Source organism: Durio zibethinus, chromosome 12 (assembly GCF_047325235.1).
Source record: "Durio zibethinus cultivar Kanyao isolate XHJ-2024 chromosome 12, ASM4732523v1, whole genome shotgun sequence".
Classification (NCBI taxonomy): Eukaryota; Viridiplantae; Streptophyta; class Magnoliopsida; order Malvales; family Malvaceae; genus Durio; species Durio zibethinus.
The window spans coordinates 21,598,268-21,611,512 of record NC_143173.1 but is presented as its reverse complement, the minus strand read 5'-3'; the positions used below and the strand labels follow the sequence as shown (position 1 = coordinate 21,611,512).

At 33.7% G+C, this 13,245-nt stretch overlaps 1 protein-coding gene across 2 annotated transcripts; it reads left to right on the top strand.

The window, feature by feature from the left end:
• The first annotated feature begins 1,545 nt into the window (after positions 1-1,545).
• On the top strand, positions 1,546-11,921 carry LOC111297373 (nuclear pore complex protein NUP1-like). 2 transcript variants are annotated; one of them, XM_022892122.2, is made up of 9 exons: positions 1,546-2,064; positions 2,758-2,804; positions 5,170-5,282; positions 5,733-5,940; positions 6,061-6,363; positions 6,444-6,536; positions 6,622-7,278; positions 7,549-8,069; positions 9,754-11,921. In XM_022892122.2, the coding sequence occupies exons 1-9, from the start codon at positions 1,779-1,781 to the stop codon at positions 11,501-11,503; spliced, it is 3,978 nt and encodes a 1,325-aa protein (XP_022747857.2). In that variant the 5' UTR covers positions 1,546-1,778; the 3' UTR covers positions 11,504-11,921. The 2 variants fall into 2 exon arrangements, with proteins under 2 accessions (XP_022747857.2, XP_089597332.1); XM_089741206.1 differs by lacking the exon at positions 2,758-2,804 and having other exon boundaries at positions 1,691-2,064.
• The last annotated feature ends 1,324 nt before the right edge of the window (positions 11,922-13,245 follow it).

Here is a 13,245-nt window from a genome sequence, read left to right as displayed (position 1 = left end):
ATGTTTCATTGCACTATAAACATCACATGCATGAACTCTTTGTTTGGTTCATACTTTTGTTTCTTAGCTACTTTTACATTGTTTTGTCTATTTTACCTATAATTGAATAAATTTTTCATGTTTGTTTTAGTTTTTCATTACTGTGTCAAAATCATATATAATTTTAGGAACTTCCAAAGAACTTTACTCAACAATACATGTCAACAGTTCAAACTCTAACAACTCTGCATATAAAAGGTTTTTTGCCTAATACATTTAAGATGGAATTGACAAAAATCAACGATCAATTACACTTTCAAAATGGATGGCACGAATTTGTTAATGCACATCCTCTTAGACAAATTTTAACTTTTACATACAACAATCAAAATACTTTTGAAGCATTCCTGCATCCTAAATCATCAAGTACTATAACAGTAAATGTCCTGCAATAAGAACAGGATAAAATTTTCATTTCATTTACATTATATTTCATTTCAATTCGCTTAAATTATGCTTATTATATTTTGTATTTAAAGTTACAACACTCAATTTGACAGTGTAGAAGATCAAAATGATGACTATTGTGATAGTTCTACTTTTCATTGCTTAATGTTCAGTGCAAATGTCAATAGTCATCCTATTTTGGTAAACAATTATGCATATACTATTACCATATAATATATCAAAACATACATTCAAAATTTCTATTAACAATTTCTTATCACATTGTTTCTACAACATATTCCAAACTATTTCTATAAGTATCTGTAAAATAATTATTCTTCTATCACTCTATTAAAACCTAAAGAAAATAAATCTTAAACTCTTCAATACAATGCCAGAAACAAATCCTTCTAAGGAGGATGGAAAAAGTTTGTCATCGATAATCATTTCAAAATTAGCGATTACTGTTTATTTACTATGATAGCATACAACATTTTAAAAGTAATTATCTATCTGACTATGAATAAACTTCTCAATAATCAATTGTAGCTACAAATTAAGTGTTTGATTACAGTTTTTGTTTAACAACTACTCTTTTTAAAAATTTTGTAATTTTAAAATGCACATCTAATATTTTCTATTTAGTTTTATAATAACTTTTTTTTGTCAATTATTTTAACAAACTTTTATGCACTTAACAATATTAACTTTATAGTAAATTATTTTAAATTTTAATTTAATCAAATATTAATTAAATAAAGTGCTAAAAATTAATTTAATACATTGTACAAAATCGAGTCCAATACTAATATAATATAGAAATATATGAAATGTTAAAAATATTGGATTCTAATATTCTTCTAAATTTAAAAGAAGAAAGGGCTAACTTTTTTTTTAACTAACAGCGATAATAATGCTTTGAATATTGTAAAATGTATTTATAATTTTTTTAAAGCTATGTAAAGAGGATTTTATTAAAGTAAAATAGAAAAAAAGGTAAAACAGCACTTTCGAATCAGCACCGTTGAGTTTCAATCAAAAAGTTAGATCATCGTTGAATAAAACCAACCTACTTTTTTCCCTTAGTTATACTTAATAATTGGTCCTTTCTTGCCTGTTGTTTTCTTTAAGAGCACCGACAAGTATTTTATCACTGCTCTCTGACTATGGGATACCAAAAACACGTATGCTTTGCTTAGAAGTACCTTAGCCCCATTTTTTGTTTTACCTTTATTTGCCCTTCCACGGTGTACAATAAAACCCTAATTAACTTTACCTTTTTTTTTCTTTTTAGATTTTTTCCTCAAATTTCCCAAACCCTAACTTTCATTTCCCCTTTCTATTTCTCTCCGATGGCGACGGCGCGTGAGGTGATTACCCCGTACGACGGCGGCTTAGGAGCCGGAGGAAAGTTCAGGAAACGGCCGTTTAGGAGGACAACACAAACGACGCCGTATGATCGACCACCGACCGCAATAAGGAATCCTAGCGGCACTGGCGATAGAATTGGTTGGTTTTCGAAATTGGTGGATCCAGCGCAGAGGCTTATTACCTCCAGTGCTCACAGGCTTTTCGCCTCCGTCTTTAGGAAGCGTCTTCCTCCTCCGCTACCTCACCCGCCGCAAGCGCCGGAGTCAGGTGAGGATTTTTCCGGCTGTCTTTTATTGTTTCTGAAATTAGAATAGAGAAATTTTTTTTTGCTTTTTTTGTGGAAATGTGTTCGTTTAAGTTGCTTTCATTTTTGGGGTTTTCGCTGTGATAGTTTGTTAATATTTTGTTCAGGAATTTGCGGTTTCTGATTGAGGAGGACATTAGGGACCTAGGGTTTTACTTTTGCTTATTCCATTTTGAAAATTTGAGTATAATAAATATCTTCTTATGAATAACAATATTCTTTATAATTGTGCTGTTCTTATTGAAATGAGAGCAGTTTCTTGTTTGTTTTTTTATTCTCCTTGGTTTGTAGTATTTCTTATTAATTGATGTTCTCTTCATTTAAAATGAATAATAACTCCCCAATAACACAAATATAGATGAGAACTAGTACCTAATTAGTCAATGTTGCCTTTAATTGGAGATTAATGTGTTCTTAAAAATTATATTAATGTAAGATGTCAAATATGCTTAAGCATGTACAGTGTTTTACTTCAATTTCTTCTTGCAAATTAATGCTTGGGATATGTTAACCATGAGTAAATTATAGATTGGTGGTTACAGTTTGTTATTCTTTTGATTTCTTTATGTAAGGCATGTTGAAAGTTTACGATACCATTAATTAGGTTTTTCTTTTTTGTGATGTTGATTAAATGTTGCATGTAATAATGTCATTAGAGACTAATCAGGAAGCAAGGGGGAATCCATCAGCAGCAACATCAACTGTAAGTATTCAAGTTACATTGTAAACCTAGTTCTGTTTATGTTCCTGTTAGCTTGATTAAGGATCTCTGCCCAATTATTGTATATTTTTCGTTTTAACATTTTTAGAGCTGAAAAATGAAAAACTATTGATTGCAAACATATAGTGCCATTTTTTATTTTTTATTTTTTGCAAATTTTGAAGATACGGAACTAAATGTTTTTCTTTCTTCAATATAGTTATATGTAGGACATGCTATGTGGTAGTATTATCTTTGCGTTGGGTTTAAAATTCCATTTAGTGCAACACATCCAAGTTCGATCATTTTCATTGGTGGAAGATTGGATTTGTAGACTTGTAGATTGCATTTGGAAAGTTGAATTTGAGAGAAGGGATTTGGATTTCAAATTTAGTATAAATTGTTTGATGGATTACATAAAAACACGACTTTCATGATTATCTTCAAATGCGTGGATTTGTTAGTTCTCTACTTAGTGATAAACTTGAAGTACATATGTCAAATAGGGAATTCATCTTTTTATCCTCGCTCAAATACATAGATGTGTTGAATCTTTAAATAATTTTTACATATTGTGTGCACTTTATCCTAAGAGTTTATTATAACCAACCAAATCCAAATCCATGTTCTTAAATTATGTTCCCAAACGCAGCATTAAACTTTTAAATTGGGTTTAAGTGCAGTTGCACTTGTGAATCAATTTTTAAGGCAATTATACTGTGGCAATGTGAGGGTTTTTTGGATTTTTAAACATTTTCTATTTGCGGTGTTCCTGTTGGTTTTCTGAAAACATTTTTAATTGTCAAATTTTCAATTTCTTGAAAATCCTTTCAGTATATTAAATAACTGTTTTCAAAGAATGAAAATGGTGAGCAATTTTAGTATTGAAATTTTCTTTGTAATACACACTTAAGAATGTTTGATGAACATGAGTAATTTTAATATCCTTAAATTAAGATCCTGTTTGGTTTGTTTGGCACTTCTAGTAGAAGTATTGTTCGAGTGAACTTTTCAAAATTGCTGTAAAGAGAAGTTAAAATAGCGTTTGGCAAATTTTATACAGAAGTTTTGTAGTATGTTGAAAACTATTTTATAATGTTTTAATTTATTTTTAATAATTAACAATAAAAGACAAACTTTATTAAACCAAATAATAAGTTTTAAAATGAAAGAAGTAAATAAGTAAAATAATTGTAATTATTTAAAAATAAAAAATAAATTAAATCAAGAGAAAAATTGAAGCAAAGAAAAAGGTGAATGTCAAAAGATATAATTCTCCCTACAATAATGAATTGTTGATGAAGGGTAAAGTAAGAATATAAAAAAATCTGATTAGCAGTTGTTGTAGAAGCTTTGATTTATAGTTTTGTCTGAATACCAATTGGGCTTCTGACATAAGCTATAAATTTTAAAATTTTGAGAGCCAAATGCTTTGCTTCTTCTTTTACAATAGAAAAGCTCTTCTATAAGTTGGGCCTAACACCCTCTAAATTTAAGATTGGACGATACTGACAAACAAATAATAAATATGAGAAAGGTGCATAAAAATATGAAGTAAAACTTGGAGTGAAGATGATTAGTAAATAAAATTTGATTAAACTTGCATATGATCATATGTTTTCACTTGTTTGGCTGGATGAATAAGAAAAAAAAAATTGTCTGTCATAGTGTATGTTTATGTTTATATATTTGTGTAAACGTAGCTTGATGCATGTGTATCTGTTTTATGTTCAATAACAGTCATCAAACTTTGTCTCTAAGGCAAATTTTTATGTGTCAAGGTTAATTGCAATTTACAAAGTGAATCATGTTGGGATCCATTTTTTAACCCATTATGCTGCATACTGCTATACTTTGCTTTATTGGAGATTTGAACTTGAGTAATTTATATGGCTTGTAAGAGCACTGTTTAACCATTCACCATTTTCAGCGATTCCTTCTCATTTTGTTTGTAAAAAGTTTATTCTATTTTTTTTGTTTTAAACAATTGAACTTTTTTCATTCTCATTTTTCAGATAACATTTTCTTTTATACTCACCAAACATTTCTTCACTAGATTTAATGTACTGTAAGTGAAACAGAGAGCACTCATTTTTCTTTTTAAAACTAGATGCATTCTTTTCTTGGTATGCTACTTTTTATTTGGAGCAATAGAACTTAAGTAGTGGGTCACATGCCCTGAATGTTAGGGATAGACTTTGTCCAAAATTCTTATTTCTGTCCTTTATTCATTGTGAATTGTGGAAGTTACTTTCAGGTTATCTGTCTGTCCTTTTTTTTATGGTATTGTTCTTAATTTCCTCTGTGATTTTCTCTATGATAACCCAACTTATATGCTTTGTTGTTTTATGTAAATTTGTCCACACAGGATCCTCCTGTTGTGGAAGGAGCTGTCATGGGATGTGAGAATCCCGGTAATCTTACTGATGAAGGTGGAGTTGCTGAACTTGAGGAAATTTTGAAGCAGAAGACATTTACCAGGCAAGATGATCTTATTGAAATTTGGGGGTTAATTGTGCTACTTTGTTTGAAGGGAACTTTGCCAAATTAAATTGGTGTCATTTACTGTGATAATTTGCATTTGTGACTTTATGCACGCATGCTTTAGGATTCTGAAGTTTCTATTTCTCTCAGTTTCCTTTAACTGGAAGAAAGGGGGGCAAGGATATGCATTGGATTGAATTGCTCCATGCATTTGCTAATTCTAGTTATTCTTGCAACCTTCCTAGTTGGTTACTTTGCAATCTAATTTCCAATTACATGCTGTTGTCATGCTTTGTGATTTTCATTTATTGCATCAGCTTCGGTGGGAATAAACTTCACTGACCTTAGTTGGGTTGGCTTATCATGTTTCTTTATGTTTGACTAGTGATTCTTCCGACACAAATTTTCTTGATGCTATAGATAATGAATATTATTATTCTTTTGCAGGTCTGAAATTGATCGTTTGACAAGTTTACTACGTTCAAGAACTGTTGATATTCCTGGTGGAAATGAAGAGAAGAGGTCTGAAGTGAATGGGATTGAGAGAGTGGGACTGAGAACATTACATGACAAGAAAGAAGAATTTCCAAAGACCCCAGTTAGAGAGAATGGGACTGAGAACCATCTTATTTCAACACCTGTTGTCAGATCAACTGTAAGGAAAAGTTTGCTTTCCTTCATTTTGCTTTTTGGGTAACATTCCGTCAAGTGCTTTTTGCTAGGTCTGTTTTAATTTCATATATGAAATAAGAAAAAACTTTCCATGGTGTTGCAGGTCCTTGATGAAGATGTTGCTTCACCTGCTGAGCTCGCAAAAGCTTACATGGGCAATAGGCCTTCAAAAGTGTCTGTATCAATGCTTGGATTACACAATCAAATGCCTAGGGGAGATTCAGCTTTGCTGAGCAATAAAATTTTCCCTCCTAAATCACCCACAATGTCACATGTGCCAAGATCTTCTGTCCATGTTGGGAGTCTTGGAAATGGTTTTGTGACCCCAAGATTGCGGGGCAGATCTGCCATATATAGTATGGCGCGGACACCTTATTCCAGGGTTAATTCAGCAGCTGTCCTCAAGGTTCATATGCTCGACAATCACTCTGTTATATAATTGCTTTTTACCATATTTCTTATTCTAGTTGTCTGCGCCTTCCCTAGGGTTCTGGCACGGCAAGTGATGCTTTTGGTGGACCATCATCATCATCTCAGAGTGCGTGGGAGCTAAACAGAATTTCTGGCTCTAGACAAGGGGTAGTAATTGAGGATCACTCTATTTCACTCATTCAGGATTTACTTAACTAGAGAATGTCACAGGATATATTTATTTCCTTTGCAGGTTTTAAAGCACAGGAGTTCAGTATTAGATAATGATATAGGATCAATTGGCCCTATTCGCCGGATTCGTCAAAAGTCTAATCTTCTTTATTCAAAAACCTTAAGTTTACCTTCTTCTGCTGGTCCTCTATATACCCATGTAGCTAGCACTAGTTCAGCTGGTTTAGATGCTATAGGTGAGAATGGGGATAACAGCACTCCTGGCACAAGTTTTACCCCTGTTCCTTCTAAGTCCAGTGAGATGGCTTCAAAAATATTACAGCAACTTGACAAGTTGATCTCCCCGGAGGAAAAATCACCAACTAAGTTGTCACCATCTATGCTACGTGGGCAGGCTCTTAAAAGCCTTGAGAATGTAGATTCTTCAAAATTTCTGGAGGACATGAATGAGAATGACAAGTTGAGTGCTTCTCACACTGCACTGCCTGATATTCGAGACTGTATGTCTCACAAGCATGACAAGGTTAAAGAAAATGGGTCAACAACATTGGTTGCGCTGCCTGACAAGTCAGATCCTGCTGTAAACGGTGTAGATACTGATAGTTTAATGAAGGATGTCAATGAGCCTAGTGTTAAAGCCGCTGATTCCACTGTAGTCAAGTCTGTTGTACAGCTATCTCAACAAAAGAGATGGGCTTTTCAGATGAGTGCACATGAGGTATGCATTAATGGGTAAACAGATATAATTGATGTCTTATATCATTTTCGGTTATGATTTTTTTTGTTGATCAAATAGAGCAAAGTATTAATGATCAAAATTCCTCCTTTACTTTTGCCTATCAAGTGCTATTGTTTTGATTCAAAGATGCCAGAAGAAAAGTCTTTGTCAAATGCTTACTTTTGGATTGAGAATGGAAATTTATAAGCTTGACATTTTTTGTTCTGTTTCCATTTTTATCACCTTAAAAGTTTATGCTCTGTGTCACAGGATCTGGACCTGGATGATGATGACTATCCTGATGGAGCTGCATCTGCTACATTTGGTGAAGGGAGAGAGAGGTTGGATAATTGTGTCATGCTGAGTAAGAGTGCTGCTGCTGAAGCTATATTATTAGAGAAGCCTTCTAGTCCTTCTGAAGTTAAGCCTATTTCAAGTTCTGCATTTAACAAAAAACCTGATTTGAGAATTTCTGCTGGATCAGCAGTTGTTGAGAACAATGCCAGTATTACTTTTTCAGTTGCACAGGTGGCCACTTCATCTGTGCCAGCAGCGTTGTTGGTATCTCAGTCAACCTCAACAGCCAATAAAGATGCTGTCTCAAACGTACCAAAGGCCACTTCTCCTATGTTTAGCTTTGGGGAGAAAGTTGCTTCAGCAAAGTGGTCAGATGCTGCTGCTTCCACATTTGGCTTTGCCTCTACAAATGTTGGTGATGTTTCTTCAGCTAGTGGATCTGTAGCTGTTGAGCTTGCCACAAGTTCAGACCAAAAACTAGAGAACTCAAGCAGGTTGGTAAACATGCATTACTAAATATTTCTTGCTTGGAAGGTCATTTACTTCTGGCTTGTCTTCTCAATATTGGTCTGAATGGAATCACTAATAGTGGGTTGAATGGAATAGACTAGGGGTTAATTGATTGAAAGGGAATAAAAGGTTACCCTGTAACCTACTATGTTTGAGAGTTCTTCCTTCTAACTTCGCCTTTAAATTCTGTGAAATCCACCTGATCTAAAACTAGAGTATAACATTAATGATTTCTGATTGGAATCCTGTTTTTTACCCTTCAAAATTTATTTTAATAATGATTTCATGTCAACGCATGCTGTTAATAATGCATAAAACTCTATCATACAGTTCTCTTTACTCTCAAACAAGGTAATGGAAAGTTGTTTCTCTACTTATTTTTCTTAAGTTCCCACCCATTACCTTACACCATCTTGGGGGTAAGAAGAAAAAGAATTGAGAAAATTTTTGTCATTAGATCGATTAAAGCTGCTACTGTGACTTTTAGGAAATACAACAATCAAGATTATAATAATTGACATTTGATTGTTATAATTCTTGCATAACTTATGATAATGACCTTCAATTGTTAGAATCGTTAATTTATGTAGTTGACTTTCAACATAGTAGTTTTCAACTTTAGATTTAATTTTTTGTTGATTTGATATTTAGCTATGCATGATAAGGTTGAGATAATTTGACAAAAGGTAAGCTTTCACTGTATATAAGCATGTCAGGTGGCAGATTATCTTGAACACTCATTGTATCATCTGGTTAATCAGCTTTATCATTTTGACTGTTGCATATATGTTATTTGCAGTTATAAGTATTAAAGCCTAATCTTTCTTTTGTTGGTGGAAATGTAATATTCCAAGATGAGGATGGGACATGGGAGGGTTGGGGTATAGTGTAAACAGTATAAATGATTTTGTATTGGCTTACTTTAAATTACAGTGATATCTTTTGTAAAGACAACGATATCTTTTGTAAAGTCATTAAGTGTACAATTTTGAAAGGGTTAATTACATATTTGGTGCTCGAAATGTAATCAAATTCTCTATTTAATACCTAAAGTTTGAAAATTCAAAATTTGGTACTTGGAAATTTGCTTCTGTCCATCTATTTGCACACAAAACTAACACCACTAGTAAAATGATGTGTCCCAAATAAATAAGAACATGCTACATTTCTCAAAATGCCATGTGTCACAATTTTATTGGATGTTTGGATATTTCCGTGTTTGACTAACAGTTTGTCTCATGTGCAAACTGATGGATGGAAGCAAATGTCAAATACTTAATTGCTAGTTTTTAAACTATAGGTACGTAATAAAAGATTTGGCTATAATTCTCATCAAATGTGTGATTAGCCCATTTTAAAATTTTTTATGGTTAAATTAGTAAGCTATGACTTTTCAAATAGTAGTAATAATAGATGAATTTCTAGTAAGAAATGAAAAGGTCTGTATACTTAATCAGTATAGTTGACAAAGGTTTTTATAAGATTTAGTTTCTGTTTGGTATCTCCGGTCACCTCCCCTCTTCACTTTGCTAACATTAAAAAAAAAAAAAAATTGTTTCTTCTAAACACAATGAATGACTAGTATATATTGTTTACGCAATGATTGATCAGTATATAAGGTTTACTTCTGGAGTTTTATTCATTAAAAGTTTGCTGTTTTATCTGCAGCTTTGCTACTATTGCTCCTGGAACAACCAATTATTTGTCAGATAAAACTGATCAGGAGAACACTCTGAATGGGATCTTTGTCAGGACACCCGAAACTGCAATATCCTCTGCTGTATCAACTTCGACATCAGCTGGAAGCAACTTCAAGTTTGGTGCCTCAAAAAATAGTTCTACTTTGAATAATGGGTCTCTTGCTTCAAGTCCCTTTTCATTCTCTTCACCGATGCCATCTCTAGTCCCCAAAAATGGTCAAAGTTCATTCAGTAGCTCTACCAACTATATGTCCGTCACCACCAATAGTGACACTTCTGCAGCTGCCACGACTTCCACTACTACCAATGTCACTGTCAGCAGTACGAGCAGCCCCTCTATGCAGGCTGGCCCTTCCTTTGCAGCAGAACCTGTTTTCAAATTTGCATCCTCTGTGGATCCATCAACTTCAGTTTCAACATTATCAGCAACTTCAGGAGAAGCAACTGAATCTAAGACCCAGGATACAAGCTTCAGCAATGTGGCCATTGTTCCTTTTGGTAGTACATCTGCTTTTACTAGCGCTGGAAGTAATATTTTTGGTGCTACATCTGCAGTTACGGACATTGTGAGCAGCACTTCTGGTTGTAGTACAGCTGTAGTCACAAGCTCTGGAAATAGCAGTTTCATTGGTACGTCTTCCACTGTCACAAACTCTGAAAGTGGCTTTTTCAGCAGCACATTTTCCACAGTGACAAGTACAGGCAATGGTATCTTTGTTGGTACATCTCCAACTGCAGGCGGAAGCAGTAGTGTTTTTGGTGGTGCATCTTTGTCAATACCTAGTACTGGAAGTAGTATTTTTTCCACTACTTCTTCAGTCACAAGCGCAGGAAGTAACATCTTTGGATTCAGTGCTCCAGCTGCATCAACATCAACTGCACTGACTCAGGGTTTAAATCTTTTTAATGCTGTTAATACCCAATTATCTGCAGCTGGAACTGGCATTGGTACCTCAACTCAAAGCATGCCCATTCAGTTCTCTTCATCTGCATCATCTCCATCATTTGGACTGGCTGGGAATACAACTTTTTCCTCTGGCGGTTCAGTGTTTGCGTCATCAGCATCTGTAGCTAAACCTTTTGGTTCAGGGGCTACATTTGGAATGAGTTCTTCCTCTTCAGAAACCAACACTCTGAGTTCTAGCAGTGGCATTGCTTCTGGCATATTTGGTTCCAACTGGCAAGCCCCTAAGACGCCCATATTTGGTTCTTCATTGTCAGGGTTTTCCTTTGGATCATCAGCTTCTATTACTTCTCCTAGCAGTGCACCTACCATGTTTGGGTCATCCACTGGTGCCTCTTCAAGTTCCTTATTCTCATTCACTTCAGCTGCAGCTGCTACTCAATCACAGCCTGTGTTTGGTAACACTAGTCCTGGATTGGTGTTTGGGTCAACCCCCTCTAGCAATAATGATCAAATGGAGGACAGTATGGCAGAGGACACAGTTCAGGCTTCTCCACCAACTGTTCCAACGTTCGGCCAACAGCCAATCTCACCACCTGCATCTGGGTTCATTTTTGGTGCATCAAATCCATCAGGAACAAGTTCTCTCCAATTTGGAGGCCAACCAAGCATAGCAACACAACAGAATCCATCTCCATTTCAGGCTTCTGGTAGTCTGGAATTTGGTGCTGGAGGGAGCTTCTCTTTGGGCTCTGGTGGCGGTGACAAGTCTGCCAGAAAATATGTGAAGGTCCGCAGGCAGCGGAAGAAGTAAAAAGGTCTAATTATGGTACAGAACTGTTTCATGTGAGAGATCTTATGATTGATTGAATAATTATCAAGGCAGAGGAGAAAAACACCAGCTGATTGTTGCTGTATGTGGTAGTCATCTGAAATTATTTAGTGCCAGCAGAAGGGTTGACTGGTCACTTGGAACTTTGGGAATTGGTGCCGATTCTGGTTGTTCATTTACAGTTTTCCTCGTTTTTTAAGGGGCTGGTGGCAAGGTTGTAACAATTTTGTATGTTCTTCCTGGTAAAATTTGAGAAAACATTTGTACTGTACTATTGTATAATTAGCTGATCGATTTTCAGGTTTGAGCAAATGTGCTTCTGACCTTGTTCTGTGTACCCGTATTATATGTAACATAAAAAAACAATGAAATTGGTTGTGAATTTCATTTTTAGAGAGAATCTCTTGTTAGTTCCTTCTCTGCAAGAAGTATCACCAATGGAATTGTCTTGCCAAGTCTGGTATCATCAGTTTCTGATGTCTCCAACTTGCTAATTATCTCTTTAAGTTGCTGACAAGTAACGTAAACTTAATAATCAAATTACATTAAAATCTATTAAAACTGTAAAAAGAATACAAAGAAATAAGGATCGATATGTTCTACTTTTGTTCACATACAAAGCTCCTTTTAATGAGTCAAAGAATGATGTATTCTCAACTTTTGTCTCCTCAGGAACATATTGAACATATTGACGTTGCTTGCAATCTGGTTCCTAGTTTGTTGAGCTTATACTGTTTCCATAGCACTGTCGACTTTTTCTCTTTTCGTATGTTTTGGAACGTCACTATTAGGATTTGAACCTTTATTAAAGAAATTAAAAATTCGAAATTCTATTAACGGATTAATTATTTATATTTGAATCTTAATCATTAAAATTAAGAGTTCAATTTAAATCTTACTCATTGAATTTAAAAATTTAAAATTTTACCGACAGATTATATGACAGTTTTTTTTTAAATATATATATATCTGTTAAAAAATATTTTTTCAATTGAAAAAGAAAATTAAAATAGTAAACAAAGGGTTAAATTAAAATAGTAAACAAAATACAAAGTTAACATGCCAAGAAAAGAGAATAGCTCCTGCAGAGTTCCATCCATTTCTCTCCCTTGCTTCCCTTACCACCCATTTTTATGGTACTAATTGCAAACTTTGCTGAGAAAATTAGGCTTCAAATGCCACTCTAAATTTTCTTCCATCGTCAAATGAAATTACCAAACAAACTTTGGTTAATTTATAAGTATCTACAGCGATACTATCGAGGATTTATCAAAATCTTTTAGATGCATTAAAACATCTTCATATGATTTCTAAAGCATTAATGTAACGCATCATAACATTTAATTTTAATTAAAATCAGGCTTAGTTGTTTTCCATCATGAGTTACTTGTATGCCCCTGAGGGTTTTAGGTAGATCATGATAGAGACAATTCTTTTAAATCAAATCAACTGGAGGAATTTTATTTAAAAGTTTAAAATTGTATTACATAACTCAAATATATAAATTTAAAAAAATTTTGAATAATTTTTTTTGGGCCAAGGAATAAATTTTGATACTTTATTTAAATAAATATTTTATTAAAAATTATGAAAAATTTTTGTTGGAATATTTTAAAGGTTTTACAAGTTGAATTGGTTTTCCAAAACCGTGCTTTTAGCTAGTGATTTATCTATTCTAAAATCTTGATTTCATAACCATTATAGCAAGATTTTATAAAAAAAAA

What these genes read in the sequence shown, in the direction of transcription:
- LOC111297373 (XM_022892122.2), top strand. Translation starts at nt 1,779, where the DNA reads ATGGCGACGGCGCGTGAGGTGATTACCCCGTACGACGGCGGCTTAGGA. An exon ending in CATCAGCAGCAACATCAACT is followed by an intron (nt 2,805 to 5,169) that starts GTAAGTATTCAA and finishes TTGTCCACACAG; the next exon opens with GATCCTCCTGTTGTGGAAGG. An exon ending in TTCAGATGAGTGCACATGAG is followed by an intron (nt 7,279 to 7,548) that starts GTATGCATTAAT and finishes TCTGTGTCACAG; the next exon opens with GATCTGGACCTGGATGATGA.